Source organism: Mycteria americana, chromosome 25 (assembly GCF_035582795.1).
Source record: "Mycteria americana isolate JAX WOST 10 ecotype Jacksonville Zoo and Gardens chromosome 25, USCA_MyAme_1.0, whole genome shotgun sequence".
Lineage (NCBI taxonomy): Eukaryota > Metazoa > Chordata > Aves > Ciconiiformes > Ciconiidae > Mycteria > Mycteria americana.
The window spans coordinates 2,418,605-2,435,453 of NC_134389.1; the positions used below are offsets into that span (position 1 = coordinate 2,418,605).

The 16,849-nt window shown below is 64.5% G+C and overlaps 1 protein-coding gene and 1 long non-coding RNA gene across 2 annotated transcripts; one reads left to right on the forward strand and one right to left on the reverse strand.

The window, feature by feature from the left end:
* Positions 1-1,261: 1,261 nt before the first annotated feature.
* LOC142420913 (uncharacterized) lies at positions 1,262-2,830 on the reverse strand. Its single transcript, XR_012778814.1, has 3 exons — positions 2,296-2,830; positions 1,776-1,894; positions 1,262-1,684 (listed from the first exon to the last, which is right to left on the reverse strand). It is a non-coding gene; the product is annotated as an uncharacterized LOC142420913 (long non-coding RNA).
* An 8,427-nt stretch (positions 2,831-11,257) lies between these two features.
* Positions 11,258-16,458, forward strand: LOC142420838 (SLAM family member 8-like). Its single transcript, XM_075525120.1, has 6 exons — positions 11,258-11,333; positions 14,226-14,567; positions 14,890-15,183; positions 15,305-15,424; positions 15,537-15,628; positions 16,342-16,458. The coding sequence occupies exons 1-6, from the start codon at positions 11,261-11,263 to the stop codon at positions 16,456-16,458; spliced, it is 1,038 nt and encodes a 345-aa protein (XP_075381235.1). The 5' UTR covers positions 11,258-11,260.
* The last annotated feature ends 391 nt before the right edge of the window (positions 16,459-16,849 follow it).

The following is a 16,849-nucleotide window of genomic DNA, read 5'->3' on the forward strand; positions in this document are numbered from 1 at the left end:
GCAGGACTGCGTGCCATTTCTTGCAATGGTGCCTGATTTACACCCCCCGACACCCTCCTCCTCCTCGCCCCGTGCCCCCCTCCCCGGGGACAGCCCCATCTCGGGGCGGGGGGGGCACACACCCCCCCAGGTGCTGCACCCCCACATCGATAGCAATAGCCACGGCGGCAGCGCGGGACGGGCGTCCCGCCCCAGCCATCCCCGGGTGCCGCGAATCGAAGCTGAAGCTTTAAAATTAAAATTCCCCCCGGGGTGGGAATGGGGTCCCCCCCCCAGGCCACGGCCGAGCCCCCCGGCACCGGGCGAGCGGGTCCCTTCCTTAGCACAGGCTGTTTTAGACCCCTAGAGACACATATCTGTGATCCCCCCCCTACCCCAACCTCCCATTTTTTATTTTTTTCATTTTCCCTTTTTTTTTAAATATTATGTACTATATTTTTAGTCTTAAACACAATATATTATATATATTTAATTTTTTTATATATATATATATAAATATAAATGTTAAAAAAAGGGGCTGCAGGTCGCCTTTGTTCCGCGGGAGCGTCGTGACGGGGTGGGCCCGAGTGACCCCCGCCCATGGGATAAGAGCGGCGAGGGCGGGGGGGTCCGCAAGGTCTTGGGGGACCCGGCGGTGGCACGGCCAGCGGGGTTGGGGACGTGGCTGCTACAGCCGCCCCGGGGAGGGACGAGCTCCTTCCCCGTGCCCAGCCCAGAGCAACGCTTGAACCCGGGGTGACGTCTGCGCCGGCTCCCGGCCCCCGCGGGGACGCGGGGCAGCGGGCCGGGGGGGTCCGCTGGCCCAGCGGACCCCAACCAAGCAGCCGAGGGGGCGTCAGGATGCGCGCCGGGCTCCGCTGACCTATTTTGCCAAAGCTTTTAGCCGGAGCCGATGCCAGGGGAGGTTTGCCAGCCCCTCCGCACCCAGCCTGGTTTTATTTTTTTATATATCTATATATATATTATTTTTTTTTTCTCCAGAAAACCCTGCAAACAGGCTCGCTTAACGATTTTGTTTCCCTACAAATGTAGCCTATTACTTGGTGTGTTTCCACGCCTGGTTTATTATGCATGAACCAAGCAATTTGCCTGCCGCTCCCGGGGACACATCTTTAAAACAAAAAAAAAAAAAAAGAAAAAAAAAAAGAAAAAGGTGCTTTGTCATTTTTAATGGCTTTTGCTGGAGCGAGGAGCGGGCGGATGGAAGCATGGATAGACGGATGGATGGACACGGAGGAAAGGAAAGACATTAAGTTCCTTCTCCGTCCATAACCCCTCTAACTCGAACGCCGCTGTGCGAACCAAGCCAGGCAGCTTCAAAGAGATCGGCTCAGCTCCGAAATCCAAGCCCCGGGGGTGTCTCTACCTTGCTAAAGCAGCAGCCTCCTTTCCCCAGGAAACAAATCTCCTCTCCTCGCCATCCGGCTAATTTATTCCCGAGATGTATTCTAATTTATTCCCCAGGACGGCAGCAGGCTCACCGCCTCCTCACAGCGGCACAGAAATCTCTCGCCTTCTTCTTCCTCCCGCTTCCCTTCCCTCGCGGCCTCGCCGAGGCTGCAGCCTTCGGGGGAGCGGGGGAATTTGGGGTGGGCCGCGTGATTTTATTTCGCTTCCATCCCCACGCGTTCGTTCTCCCCTGGATGCGAGGGAGAGGAGGGCGGCAGGCGGGAGGGGAGAGTCTCTGCCGAAGTTTGGGGGTGCAGGTGAAACCCCTGCCCTCGTCCCTGCGTTTTGGGGAGGGAGGACCCCCCCGGGAACCAACACGTACCCACCTCAGCTCCCAGGATTTTCTCCAAAATCCACCCAGTGCCAGCAAAAACAGCAACCCCGCAGCCTGGAGCTTCTTTACCCGGGGCGGGGAGGGGTACGGACAGCCACGATTTAACTCCAGCTGCAGCAGGTTAAAAAAAAAAAAAAAAAATGAAATTAAGATTCCCTCAAGAAAACCGTAATTTGTCTCTCAGAGCCCAGCGCCCGATAATAACACACTGTAACCAAACAGAGATATGATTCCCGTCCCTTCCCTCACCGCTGGCTGTCATGCTGGAATTTAATCTTTCAGCCCTCTGTTACCCAGGCTGGTGATAAAATATAATTTGATTTCGTTCCTAATAAATCACGAGCTCTTGGAGAGAAAAAAAGGGGGAGGGAGGGTTGAGGTTCCCTGAATTTGTCTGCGTGGCAGAAGGATGGAAAAGCGGGAGTTAACGCCAGCACCCCAGCGCGGTGCTTGGCATCAGCAGCTGCCCCCGAAGCAGGCAGATGCAGGAAGCGGCGAAGGAAAGCACTTACAGGCAGGAGACAGGCAGGCGCTGCCTACGGGTCTGTTTCCCCGCCTGCATGAAGCTCTTGCAGGGCTCGGCCCGCCCTGGTTAGCAGCGGGAGCAAACCACGAGGGCAGTGACTGCGGGACCGTGTGACACAGCGGGCACCCCTCCAGCCACAGCCCTGCCCTGGGCAAGACGGCTGCTTTGAGTGCAGTGGAGACAGGGTACAGGGGGTGAGACCTCCCCCTTGGTGCCAGGCCTCGGCCCCCACAGGCCTCAGCCCTCACAGGCCTCAGCACCAGGCCCCGGCCCCCACAGGCTTCAACCCTTACAGGCCTCGGCCCTCACAGGCCTCATCCCTCACAGGCCTCAGGAGCAGGCCTCATCCCTCACAGGCCTCAGCCCTCACAGGCTTCAACCCTTACAGGCCTCAGGTCTCAAGGGCCTCGGCCCTCACAGGCCCCAGGAGCAGGCCTCAGCACCAAGCCTCGGCCCTCACAGGCTTCGGCCCTCACAGGCCTCGACCTTGCCCCTTCGGGGTAACCGCCCTAGCTCTTCCGAGCTGCCCCAGGGCCTCCGACCCCAGGCCCGCCCCATCCACCCCCATCCCCGCCATCGCCCGGCCCGGGCGGGCACTGAGGGCTCGGTCCCCCCAACGGGGCTATTTATAGCCTCGGAAATCCCGCGAGACTTGGGTGGTGCCGCCGCCAGGTGAGAACGAGGCGCGGGGCGGGGCTTGCCTGCCGCTGCCCGCTGCGTGCGTCATCACTCGGCGCCCGGCGGCAGCGAGGCCCCGGGGCGGGGGGGGGGGGAATGGCGCCGGTTGGGGCCTGGGAGCAGCGCCGGGGGGTCCCCGGGGGGCTGGGGGGAGCTGGGGGCGGAGGGGCCCTTGGTAGGGCCGGGGGGGGCCTGAGGGGGGCCGGAGGCTCCAGGGGTGCTGGGGGGCGCTGGGGCCCGGGCCCCGGGGCTCTGGTGAGCCTGGGGCTGGGGGGTGCTGAGGGGCCAGGCCCGGGGCCTGAGCCCGGGGGCTCTGGGGGGGCCTAAGGCTGGGGGGCACTGGGGACCTTGGGGGGGTCCGCTACCCCCGTAACCCTGTTCTGCTCCCTGGCTGGGGGGCAGCAGCCAGGGCTGGCTGAGGTGGGCAGGGTCCCCCCCTCCATCTGCAGCCTCACCCACACGCACCCCCGCAGGCCTCTGAACCCCACCAGGCCGCTCCCCGCGCAGCGCGGGGGCTCCTCCCGGAGCGGTGCTGCTCGGCCCTGGTGCGAGCGGCCCGGAGGGCACGGCCGAGCCCGAGAGCCGCCCGCAGCAGCCAGGCCCGCGCCTGAGAGCGATGGGAGCGGAGGCAGAAAGGGACGGGACGGGGTTTTCCGAGTGCTGTGGGGCTCTCCCAGGAAAAATGCTACTTGCAAAGTGCTAAATAGTGTTACTGCTGGGCTGGCCCCGGGAGGGTTTGCTCCGTAAGAGTGAATCTCTATCCCTAACCGTTGGTGATAAATAATAAAACACGGCGTTTTTCTTCTCCCTGCGTTCTCAGCCCCCTCCGGCAGCCGTTTCTGGAGCAGTGGCCTATTTCACAACGGGCGCTTTCGCAGCCGGGGCTCTTGCTGCGTGCAGGAGTTACTCGCAGCAGCCCTTGGTGCTTCAACCGTGGCGCAGCTTTTTTTCTGAGGAGCAAAAGCGTCTTCGCTGTCGTGAGTTCGGCTGCCTCTGCCTCTCGCAGAGGGTCAAAACAGGGATCCGGCCCCGACGTTGGCACGCTGAGCTCTGGCTGTGGCCGTGGGGGGCACGGGCACCCCCGGTTTACGTTACCTGCTGAGCCCTTTCTGGTTTTAAACGGTTGGGTTTGATCACCAGCGTGTGCTGGAGGGAAGCTTAGACACTCACAGGTCTATGGGGCCTGGTGAGATCCACCTGAGAGTGCTGAAGGAACTGGCAGATGTGCTCACCAAGCCCCTTTCCATCATTTACCAGGAGCCCTGGCTAACTGGGGAGGTCCCAGTTGACTGGAGATTAGCAAATGTGACCCATCTACAAGAAGGGCCGGAAGGAGGACCCGGGGAACTACAGGCCGTCACCCTGACCTCGGTACCAGGGAAGCTGATGGAGCAGATCATCCTGGGTGCCATCACACGGCATGTAGAGGATAACCAAGGGATCAAGCCCAGCCAGCATGGGTTCAGGAAAGGCAGGTCCTGCTTGACCAACCTGATCTCCTTCTACGACAAGGTGACCCGCCTGGTGGATGAGGGAAAGGCTGTGGATGTTGTCTATCTGGACTTCAGTAAAGCCTTTGACACGGTTTCCCACAGCATTCTCCTGGAGAAACTGGCTGCTCATGGCTTGGACGGGTGTACTCTTCGCTGGGTAAAGAACTGGCTGGACGGCCGGGCCCAAAGAGTGGTGGTGAATGGAGTTTACTCCGGTTGGCAGCCGGTCACAAGTGGTGTTTCCCAGGGCTCTGTGCTGGGGCCAGTTCTGTTTAATATCTTTATCAATGATCTGGACGAGGGGATCGAGTGCACCCTCAGTCAGTTTGCAGATGACACCAAGTTGTGTGGGAGTGTTGATCTGCTGGAGGGTAGGAAGGCTCTGCAGAGGGACCTGGCCAGGCTGGATCCATGGGCTGGGGCCAATTGTGTGGGGTTCAACAAGGCCAAGTGCTGGGTCCTGCACTTGGGCCACAGCAACCCCATGCAACGCTACAGGCTTGGGGAAGAGTGGCTGGAAAGCTGCCTGGCAGAGAAGGACCTGGGGGTGTTGGCCAACAGCCAGCTGAATATGAGCCAGCAGTGTGCCCAGGTGGCCAAGAAAGCCAACGGCATCCTGGCTTGTATCAGCAATAGCGTGGCCAGCAGGAGCAGGGCAGTGATTGTCCCCTGCACTCGGCACTGGTGAGGCCGCACCTCGAATGCTGGGTTCAGTGTTGGGCCCCTCACCCCAAGAGAGACATGGAGGGGCTGGAGCGTGTCCAGAGAAGGGCAACGGGGCTGGGGAAGGGTCTGGAGCACAAGGCTGATGGGGAGCGGCTGAGGGACCTGGGGTTGTTCAGCCTGGAGAAAAGGAGGCTGAGGGGAGACCTCATCGCTCTCTACAACTGCCTGAAAGGAGGGGGTAGAGAGGTGGGGTCGGTCTCTTCTCCCAGGTCACAAGTGATGGGATGAGAGGAAATGGCCTCAAGTTGCGCCAGGGGAGGTTTAGACTGGATATTGGGAAATTTTACTTCACTGAAAGGGTTCTCCAGCACTGGAACAGGCTGCCCAGGGAAGTGGTGGAGTCGCCATCCCTGGAGGTATTTAAAAGCCGTTTGGATGAGGTGCTCAGGGACATGGTGTAGTGGTGGCCTTGGCAGTGTTAGGTTTACGGTTGGACTCGATGATCTTAAAGGTCTTTTCCAACCTCTACGATTCTGCGATTCTGTGAAACGGGAGCTGGCATCAGCTTGCCAGGGCTGAGATCCCGACCCTGCGCTGGGGCAGGGTGGGAATGGGGCGGCTGCAGGGGGGGTACCCCATGGAACGGGGGCTGAAAGCAAGGCCCTGGGCTGGAGCAGCCCCGTGGGACCTGCAAGATCCCTACGAAATAACATGTTTTCTGTCTGCAGCGAGTGACAAGTAGCTGTGGCTGTCGCTGGGTCCTTTCCTGAGGCCACACTTCCCTCTGCTGGAAGGCCACACAGGCGCATCCTTCTCCATCTAGGCGATGTCCTTTACTGGGAGCAGTGGGGAACTCCCCGAACCCTTCCGTCCTCGAGTTGTCACCTGCAGGGAGAGAAACAGCCGTGTGCTGGGCGAGGAAAACGTGCGGCGATGCCTCAGCCCCGGCACTTTCACCCCCGTTTCGGGAGCCGAAGCGAGGGGCGCAGCCTGACCGGGCACCGCTCCTGCAGCCTGCCGGCTGAGCCTGGGGCATGGCGGGTCTGGCAGCTGCCGGCACCGCTGCCTGGGGACCAGCGCCTGCGAGATGATGCCGGGCGGCCTGAACGTGGCTGCCTGGAAGACGGGAGAGGCTGCAGGCTGGGGGACGGTGGGCAAGGAGGGCTGGATCCGGCCCGGAGGCGTCCCCCCAGCAGACGATGCTGAGCCGAGCCCACGCTCCGAGCAGACTTTGTCACCGCTGCGGTGACGGCGATGGGGACAAAGAGAAGCGGGCTCCAACGCCCAGGACCGGCCTCGCTCGGCCCGCTGCCGAGGCCTGGCTGGGGGGGGCGGGGGGGGTGACGCCGGCTGGCACCCCCAGAGCCGCGGGGGTCCCCTGGTTGTGGTGCAGGGACGTCGCTTCTCAGCCCGCGTTGCCGCTCCCTCCTTCCCCGTCCGGCTGGGGCTGTGCCCGGGGGGCACGGCAGCGGGTGGCAACGCAGCGTCCCCTCCTCGTCGCTCTGACCCTGCTAACGTGGGGACGGCAGCGCGGGAGGTGAAGGAAGAGCCAGCCGAGCTGCGGGCTGGCGGAGATGGACGAGGTGTGAAATCACGGGGGGCAGTTGCTGTTACAGACGCCGGGGTGCGAACGCGGAAGCCCCCAGCTTTGCGCTTCGATTTGCCGCTGCACGAGAAGGCAGCGAGGGTCGAGGATGGGCAGGTGCCGCGTCTGCCTTTTCGGGGTCGCCTCGTTGGCCGTGGCCGTCGGCTTCGCGGGTGGGTGAAGGGCGAGAGCGGAGGTGTCTGCAAGATGGCCGGGGACGGAGGGCTGGGGCGGGCCGCGGCGTCCCGCCACCCGCCGAGCTTGCGGCCGGCTCCTCCTGCCCCAGCAGCCAGATCCCCCGCTGCGGGTGGTTTTAGGGGGTCCCCCATGTGGGATAACTGCTGAGGCGACTTAGAACACACCTCCGTCCCGAAAGCTCCCCGCCTCCGAGGCGCGACCACCCCTCACTGAGCTTGCGCTCTGCGTTTTCCTAGCTTCTACCTTTAAAGGCGACGCAAGGAAACTTCACACCAATCCTAAACAAAGGTCTGTATGACTAGAGTCGCTCAAGCTCCACCCGAAAGGTGAAAACCAGTATAAAATGGCTTAAGGGAGAGAGAACGTTAGGGAAGACACCATCGCGTACCACTCCGACCTCTGGGATCAGGCGACGGGCTGAGCCTCTCTTCCCCTGCATCGGGACGCCTTTGGGTAAGGGTCGAACACTTGGTTATTCCGAGTGCCTCCCCGGGAAACTTAGAAACCTCTCTAGAGTCGCTTTATCATCCTTTAACGCGTTTGTAGCCGGCCGTGTTACTCGTATTCTTGGTCTTTGCATGTTCTTCGCAGACAGGGAGTTTATCGCCGGTAATCCAAAGAATCTGTGCGTCTGATGGACTCTTCGTCGATCTCGCCGTGGTGGTTATTGAACACGACCAGGCTTTTTATGTGTGGCCGTGATAGTTCGTGCAACACGACCAGACTGGGGGTGCAGCGCGTTATTCGGGAATCGTGAAGTTCAGCACGCTGGACGCGACCGGACTTAGAAGGTAAATTAACGCTGTCGCCTTAGCGAAAGCCCTGAGACCAGGGCTCTGGTTCTGCGAAGCGGCTACACACACAGTCCTTAGAAAATAAACCGTTGACCAGGTCTGAGACTAAGACTGGACCTAGCCGCACCTAGCCTCCTCTCTGAGAAGGAGTTTAGAAAGCAAGGGGGTCCTGTCTGAACCTCCTGGCTCAACGGGAGGGTTCCCCCTGTTTTTCTGATGCTCGATTACCCCAAGCCCGGGCGCAGCCCCGGCAGGTGAACGGCGTCCTGGGGGGGTCCGTGCTGCTCTCCCCGGCTCTGCCCCCCAACAAGACGGTGAAGGAGATCGAGTGGAGCTTTTCAGCCGGCGCCGGTGCCACCGTTCGAGTGGCAGAGTTCGGTGACGAAGTCTTCGAGCGCCCCGACCCCAAGGACCGGTTCAGGGACCGGCTGGAGATGCTCAACGGGACGGCGCTGAAGATCGGGGCCCTGGAGCGGGGCGATGCCGGGGTCTACGGGGCTCGGATTAAACTGCACCCGGCGTTGATGGAGGATCAGTCCTTCAGCCTCTCCGTCTACGATGGGCGGTTGCAAAGGGGGGACGCGGATTACAGAAATTCTTTCGTTTCGGCACTAAACTGCTACGAAACGAAATTCTTTCGTTTCGGCCCCTCTGCTAGCGCAGCTGGGATGTTTCCAGCCCTGGGAACAGATTCGTCCCCGTGTCCCCCTCCCTCTGTGTGTGCAAAGTGATGATTTGCGGTCACATCGAGCTGAGTTCTCAGCAAATTATGTGGTTTTCCTGGCTGCGAACGAGCGCGGTCCCTGCCCCCCTCCGCCCGCCCGGGGCTCAGCGCCGCTCGGCATCAGCCCTGCACCGGGCTGCCGTGCCTTCCCCCCACGCGGCACGCAGGCACTCGCTGCTCCTTGCCCGCCAAATGGCAGCTGCCGAGCCGAGACCGACGAGCACGTAGGCAGCTCCGGCTCTGAGCTCCCCACGCCGTTTCCCGACCTCCCGGCTCCAGCACGTTTGAGCTAATTGGCTCTGGCAGCCGGCTGCGGCACGGGGCGTGCAGCCGGTCACCGCGGCCGTGGTGCTTGTTGGGCCACGTCCCGGCTGCTCCCAACCCTTCGGTTGTCCCCGAGCCCCCCAGGACAGGAGGGCAGTGGGGAGGATCTGCTTTTGCTGGGGTGTGTAATCCCCTCCCGTTGCAGAGCCGCTGCCGAACCCCGAAATCCAGAGCTGGCTGCTTTCGAAGAGCCCCGCGTGGTGCCAGCTCATGCTGCAGTGCCACGTGCCCAGCGGGACCGGAGGCACCGTCGCCTGGATGAAACCCCACGGGGAAGCGGGGGGGTGTCAGGGTGCGTCCCCTCTGCCGGGGGCTGCTCTACGTTGGGGTGCAGCCCGGCTCCCCCACCGCCAGCCTCGCCTGCAGGTCCTGGCACGCCCTGGAGGAGAGGACCCGATCCGTAGACCCGGCCAGCGTGCGCTGGAGCGGAGGGGAGGGCGGCATGGAGGGATCAGAGGGCAGGGTGAGGGTCTTTGGGGGGGGGTCTCCTGGTATCTCCAGGCACCCACGAGCTCCCTCCGGCCCTGCAAAGGGCTGTTTTGGCGGCCGGGCATCCCCTCGCTGCCGTCCTTTCCCCACGGCAGGGGATGGCGTCGGGCCCGGCTGCCGGACCACGGTGGCTGCAGCGGAGTTTCCCCAAGTCCCTCTGCGGCACCGTCCCCGATGAAGAAGGACGCGGCGACGGCTGGGACCTCCGTGCCCGCCTTCACCAAAGCTCTCCGCTTTGAATTGGCGCTGCCTGGCTGCCCCTCCGGGCCGGCTCCCCGTGCCGCGGGGACATCCCTCGCCCTCCGTGCCCAGAACCGCAGCCCGTTCCCACGGACGGTCCCGGCCGCAGGGAACGGCTCTGGCAGTGGCACGTGCCAGCAGGAACGACGACCTCGGGACTGATCCCGTGTCCTTCCCTTGGGTCCCACGGACGCCCCGACATCCCCACAGAGGACCGAGCCAGCGGCATTTCCCGGCGCGATGGCGGGGGAGTGACGGACCCAGCGGCTCTGCTCGGTGTCTCCCAAAGTCCTCAGCCAGCGCCGACACCTTCGGCCCACCCGGCCTGACGAGACGCTGCCCGTCTCCCCATCGCGCCGGGGCCGCAGGGGATGTCCGGCACAGCGGCGCTTCACCTCGCCCCGGATGTCCCAGCCCGCGAAACCCCTCGGCGCCGACTCGCAGGCAGGAGGATTCGGCAGGAGGAAGCCCCTGCCTCGCACGGGAGCCGGTGTCATCCCCGGCGAGCGCTTGCCATGGAGCCCCGTCTCCGGACGGATGGCCTTCGTGCCATCCAGCCGCGTTGTCCTCCTCTTCCTCAGCTCTTGCGGGGCCAGCTGGTTTTCCCCATTAGCTGGAAATTTCAACTCAGCGACTTTCAGTTCCCCTCTGCTCTCGAGAGATGTGGGAGGAACTGGCAGCGTGGGCAGCGTGTCCAGCCCCTGCTCGGCTGCCGGCTCCCCTGGGGGGGACCCCAGCGGGCAGTTTTGGGACATTCGCTGGCCATCAACAGCCCGCGTCCCCTCCCCACGCCTGCCTCAGTTTCCCCAGCGCTTTGAGGATCCTCGTTTGAAGGTGCCCCGGGAGAAGGGCTGGAGTTAATAGTCCTCTGGGTGCAGGTTAATGATTTTGCTCGTAGGCGGGGAGCGGCAGGGAGAGCAGCCCTGCTGCGGAGGTTGCTTTCCCCCTCCCTGTTTTCCACTTCGAGTTCCTGGAGGTTTTAAATAAAAAATAAGCTTTCTGTGCTGCTAATGGAAAGTGCTTCCTTCCAGCCTCGGCCCCCGCAGCAGCTCAGGGCTCCTAAATCATGGCTGGGAGGGCTCGGGGAGGCTTTTCTGCAGCCCCCCGAGGGGGGGAGAGGGGTGCGAGGATGTGGGGGAGCCCACGGGGACGGTTTGGCAGGTCCACGGCTGCCTCAGCATCGCCGCCGGACCCTGCCAGGGCATCTGTTCCCCAGGTGCGTCCCCTGTGATTCAGCCAAGACCTCACAGCCCCTCGGGACATCCCCTCCCGTGCTGCTTTCTGCACCCAAGGGTGCTCGGGCACCCCCGTACCCCTCCCTGGGCGCAGAGCTGGGGGTGCTCCCACCACCCAGCTCCAGGCTGCTCCCGCTGCCTGGGTTTCCCCAGGGAAGCGCTCTTGATATCGGGAAGTCCCATTTCAACGAGCCCTCGGTCGTCCCCGGGGCCAGCGGGAGACCTGGCGGGGCTGTGCCGGGCATCACCGGCGTTAATCCGGGCACCGAACCGGGCTGACGAGGGATGCCGCAGGGTCGGGGGTCACCAGCAGCCCCCGCCATCCTCGCTTCCCGCCCTCGGCGACGCGGGTCCCGCGCGCTTCCCCCGGCCACCTAATCATTTCTGGCGAGCTAATTAATAAGCTGGCTGTGCCCCGCGATGCACGGCTTCCTACGGGTTGCAGCGAGAGGCGGCTTTGCTCCTCCCCGTCTCTCCTGCCGCTGACTCTGCCCACTGAGCCGCACGAAGAGCCGAGGAAGAGAAATGGAGGGGGAATTGGCCAGGAGCAAAGCTCGGTTGCCCTCGCTGCTCCTGGCGTTGCTCGGCCTCGGGCCAGGTGAGTGCGCGGGCGGCCGCCGCCGAGCCCTCGTCCCGCGGGAGCCTCGTGGCAGGGGGCCGGCGGCGGGGTGGGCTGCGGGCAGGGATGCCGACCCCATCCTGCCTTCTCCTTGCCTGCCGCGGGCTAATTGCAGCCCACCCCCGCGCTGCCCTTCCATCCCTCTGCGCTCCCGGCCGGGCGCGAGACGGTTTCTGGAACGCTGGGCACGGGCGGCCCAGCCTTAACGAGAGGTTTCGTAACGCGGGGGCGGCCGAGCGGCCGCGGGTCCCCCGGCTTCGCCCCCCCACGAGGGTCCCCTCGCCCCTACCGTGGCTTCTGCCGGGTGCTGCCGTCGCCCCACGGAGCCCTTCAACCCCCCGGGGCCGCGCCAGATCCGGCTGCGAAGAGGCTCCTTACGTAAAGCGGGAGCGAGGAATCCCCTTAATTCCCAGCGTGCTAATCCACACATTTAATAATTCCCATAAAACCTCCCATTCCTACCGAAAGCACCTAATAGCAGGGGCAGATTAACGGGGAGGGGGGTTATCCTCCTAACGATTAATTGGCTTCACGAGCAAGACCCCGGGGCGGGAGGGCTGTGGCACAAGGTGCCAGCCCTGCCACGCCGATGACAAATATCTGACCCAGCTAGATGGAAAATAGGCTGTTAACGATGCTTCGGAGTTTTCCAGCTGCTTTCTTTGATCAAAATTATTTGATATCGGAGCGTAGCGGTGGGGGGGTGATGAGAGAGCAAAACCTGGGCTCACGGTGGATAAACCCCGGGCTAAAATCAGCATCGTAGCTCTATTTTTTAGGGTCTGGTTGAGACCCGAGTGGGACTAATCCGGGTGCCGAATGCATCACGCCGCATCGAGCATCGATGTGTTTATTCCCCCGTCCCTCATCTACCGGATCCCGCCGTGGGGTCGGGGGCTGCAGAGACCTGAGTTCCCGGAATCCCGGGGTAAACAGGATGAGCCGGGAGGATGCCGGGGAAGTGAGGCGGCGGCTGCGCTCGGCGGAGGCCTGGCACCAGCCGGCTTTTCCCAGCCGTCATTTCCTCCAGCCGCTCGTACAATAGCGCGGGGGCGGCCGGTGGGGACCCCCCCTGAGAGCCGCGGCCGGCGGATGTGCCGCAGGAGGGTGGAAAATGCCGGGAGGGGTGCAGGGAGGGTGCCCGTGTCGCTGCCCGTGCCGCCGCCTGTTCTGCCGCCCGTGCCGTGCCCTGGGTGGGCAGCCCCCGGTTTAAAAGCGGTGGGCAGCGCCGCTGGGGAGGCACGGCCGACTGACGGCTGGACAGACGGACGGCGGGCGGGCAGGGCAGGCGTGCACCTCCAGCCTTCGCACGGCCGCAGCAGGGGATGGGGGAAGAGCATCTGCCCGAGCTCCTCCGTAAGAAGCCCCATGAGCTTCTGTAGGGCCCCCGCAGCTCCTTGCTGCCGCTCGGGGCGGTGGCCGTCCCCTCCTGTCCCCCCCCCGGACCCCAAACCCGGCACCTCGGGACCCCCAGCTCCCCCTTCACCACCCCACTGATCCCCCTACGCCCCCCCGCTCCCACGCACGGGCTCGGCATCCTTCCTCCGGGCTGGGCGAGAGCCACGCGGCGTCGGCGCCCACGGCTGGGGCAGCTCCACGGGGCCCCGAAAACTTCGCAGTCACCCGGGGAAGTGTCAGAAATTCGGTCAGGTTTAAGATTCGGCTGGAAGGAAATGGGAATCAATCCCGGGATAAGCAGGATCAGAGCAACAAAAGCTCCAGCGACGCGGAGCCCTTCTTATAAAGCAAAGCAAAGAGGCAGCTTGTAATTTGAGGCTGCTGGAGGGTTTTGTACGAAATAAACGCTCGGATGTCTGTGTTTAATCTGCTTTAATGTACAGGCACATCTGCTTCTGCTCCTGCGGGTGGGGGGAGAGGAGGGGAGGCGGCGGGGGGGTGCACCCAGGCGACGCGGGACCCATCACCCCGGCCATCCTGGGGGTCCCGTCCCAGGCGGGACGGGGGCAGAGCCGCTCGCCCCGAGCTCGCTGTCCCAACGGCCGGGCATCCCAGTCCCCGCGTGGGACGAGGACGGGGAGAAGGGGAGGCTGTTATCCCGGTGGCAGAGGGGCGTGGGGGGCCGCGGGGGCCGGGGCCGGCAGAGGAGACAGCTTGTAGGTAGGCGGGAGCTGCCAGGAGCGAGGGAGGTGGTGCCGAGCGGCTCCTGGTGTGATTTTGCAGAGAGCTGTCGACGCTGCCAAAAAAATAAAAATCCACGGTGGAGGCTCAGACGGAGGGGCTGCAACCCGCTCCTCGGGCTGGGAGAGCCCCCCGGGACGGAGGCAGCAAACTCCCATCCCCGCGGGAATCGCCCTGGTCCCGCATCCGGGAGGTGGCTCCGTCCCTCCTGGGTCCAGCGTCCCCACCGTGCGGGGACCCCCGCCGCCATCCCCGCTCTCCCCCATCGCCTTAACCCTTGTCGATCTTTCGTAGGCATCTTGGCAGAGGCGCGTTTTAAGGCGGACAATGAGGTTTTGCAGATGCTGGCTGGGAACTCCTCCCAGACGCTGTTGGAGCGTTGTTCTGGTGAGAGCCCGGCCGCAGCCCCGGCGACGGCAGCGTTCAGATGGGGCACCCGCATCTGAACCAGTAGATGCTTTAATTTTTTTGGCAACCAGTCTCCAAACCCAGCATCCTTCCCTCCCTGCCGGAGCAGGAGGCGGCTCCGTCGGGATACGGGGTTTTCTGGGGGGGGACATCCCCGTCCCCAGCCCGGAGAGGGACCGGCCAGCAGAGAGGAGACCAGGCAGAGGGACGCCGCTTCTGCCCCCTGAAAAGGGACCCATCCCCGAGGGCCCTTCTGTCCCCGTCTCGTCCCCGCTGTCCCCGTCTCGTCCCTGCGCGCCCAGTGACTTTCTGCCTTGTCCGCAGAGCTCCTCTTCGGCCAAGCCCGGGCGCAGCCCCGGCAGGTGAACGGCGTCCTGGGGGGGTCCGTGCTGCTCTCCCCGGCTCTGCCCCCCAACAAGACGGTGAAGGAGATCGAGTGGAGCTTTTCAGCCGGCGCCGGTGCCACCATTCAAGTGGCAGAGTTCGGCCCCAGAGGCTTCGAGCGCCCCGACCCCAAGGACCGGTTCAGGGACCGGCTGGAGATGTTCAACGAGACGGCGCTGAAGATCAGGGCCCTGGAGCGGGGCGATGCCGGGGTCTACGGGGCCCGGATTAAACTGCACCCGGCGCTGGTGGAGGATCAGTCCTTCAGCCTCTCCGTCTACGGTGAGCGGCCGCACGCTGGGGTTTGGCAGAGGCGCCGGGGGCAAAAATAGAAAGCCCTGAGTGCGAGCGCTAACCCTTTTACAGGTGGGGAAACTGAGGCACGGAGCAATGATGGGGTTTTCCAGGGTTAGGTGAGACCCCAACCTTTGCAGCCCAGTGCCTGCAGCCCCTCAAGCTCTGCAAAAGGCCAAATCCTGTCACCCCAGGGGTCCCCGAGGTGGCCGTGCCGGGCCCCGCTGGGGACAAGCGTGACGGTAGGGATGAGCAGGGTGGAGAAAGCCCCGCCATCCCGTGCTGACCCGTCCCCCCTCCTCGGATGCAGAGTCGGTGCCGAGCCCCCGGACCCGCAGCCAGCTCCTGGCCAGCACCCTGGAGTGGTGCAACCTGACGCTGCAGTGCCAGGGTGCCGGCAAAGGCGCCGTCAACGTCACCTGGAAGAGGGACAACGTCGTCTGGGACCTGACCTCCGACCGCGACCAGCTCTCCCCGGACGGGACCACCCTCCGGCTGGCCCTGCCACCCACCGCCACCAACGTCACCTACGCCTGCACCGTCAGCAACCCCGCCGACCAGAAGGTTGTCCTCTTCGACCTGCAAGCCATCTGCCAAAGCGGAGGTGAGACCCTCGCCCCGAGGACGCTGGGGGGTCCGACCCCAACCGGCTGGCTTGGCACGGGGTGGGCTCAGCCCTTTGCGGGGGGGTCGGCACCGCTCAGTGCCTCTCTCCGCCCTCCCAGGGGGACAGACGTCCTTCTCGAAGTCGGGGTACATCGTCCTGACCCTCATCCTGCTGGCGGTGAGCTTGGGGGGAGCCTTCTGGTGCTGGCGGATGAATAGCGAGAAGGCGGCAGACCCAGGCAAGCGAAGCCCCCTCCGAGAGCTGGCATGGCTTCGGGGGGACGGGGGGAGTGGGGTGGGGTGGGGTGGGGTGGGGTCCCGGCCCCGCCGTGACGCCCCGCTCCCCTGCAGCTGCCACCCCCACGGTGCCCGCCGAGGAGAGCCCCTCCGACCCCCAGTACGCCGAGATCGTGCGCCGGAGCCCCCCGGAAGGTAATGACCAGGTGAGGCCCCCGGGGGTGCTGGGGGCTGCCACCCGGGGAGGGCTGTGCCGGGGGTCCCGGCCATGCTGGGGAGTCCCGCTCAAACTGGGGTCCCAGCCACGTCAGGGGCCCGGACGCATGGGGGGCCCGGCCACACCGAGGTCATGGCCACACCGGGGGTCCCGGCCAAACCGGGGGTCCCAACAACACTGGGGGGTCCCGGCCACGCTGGGGGTCTCCGCCACGCTGGGGTCACGACAACACTGGGGGTCCCAGCCACGCTGGGGTCCCAGCCATACTGGGGGTCCCAGCCAAATCAGGGGTGCTGGCCACACCGGGATCCGGGCCACACCGGGGGTCCCAGCCACGCTGGGGTCCCAGCGACACTGGGGGTCCCACAGCGACACTGGGGGTCCCACAGCGACACTGGGGTCCCAGCCACACCAGCGTCCTGGCTATGCTGGGGGGCCCAGCCGCACCGGGGGTCCCAGCCAAACCAGGGGTCCCGGCCACACTGGGGTCCCGGCAACACTGGGGGTGCCAGCCACGCCAGGGTCATGGCCACACCGGGCACGCTGGCCACCCCGGGGGTCCCAGCCACACCAGTGTCCCAGCGGGCACCCACCCCCACGGGGCACCCATGGGTGCAGAGCATCCCACAGGGGCTCCCCCCGGGGCCGGGGGGGGGAGTGGGGTGGGCAGGTCCCTCACCAGCCCCCCGACTTCTGCCGCAGGGCCTCGGTCACCCCGAAAATAACCAGGAGCAGAGCTCGCCGCAGAAAGCACCGGTCACCACCATCTACGAGCAGATCCGCCGGGCACCAGAGGACACGGCCGAGGAGGTGACATAGCCCTCAGGTGCGGGGGGCTCTGCCCCCAAAAAGGGACCGGTGCCGGGGGGATCTGCACGCGGGGACCCCCCAACCTCCGTCACCGCAGGCTGCCGAGGCTGAAGGGCTCCTGTCTCCCGCAGGCACCCGCAGAGCCGGAACATCGGGATTTCCTGGAAGGGCTGTAAAGTGCGTTGTGTGCCAAATCCGAACCCTCCAGCCCCCGTTTCGGCTCCGGGGATGGGAGGCACCATCTCGGGGCGACAGCCGGACGGACGCTTTCCCCCCCACCTCCGGTTTCTCTCCAACCTCCTTGTCTGACGCCCTCCAAGACCGTTTGGGGAGTGGGATCCCGGACCGAGGCAGAGACGAGCGGCGGCGGCGGCGGTGAAGCCGGGGGCCCCTCCGTGGT

Bases quoted from the DNA above. Each gene is read 5' to 3' on its own strand.
- LOC142420838 (XM_075525120.1), top strand. From the start codon at position 11,261: ATGGAGGGGGAATTGGCCAGGAGCAAAGCTCGGTTGCCCTCGCTGCTC. The intron at 11,334-14,225 runs GTGAGTGCGCGG...CCTTGTCCGCAG, and splicing joins GTTGCTCGGCCTCGGGCCAG to AGCTCCTCTTCGGCCAAGCC. The intron at 15,184-15,304 runs GTGAGACCCTCG...CCGCCCTCCCAG, and splicing joins AGCCATCTGCCAAAGCGGAG to GGGGACAGACGTCCTTCTCG.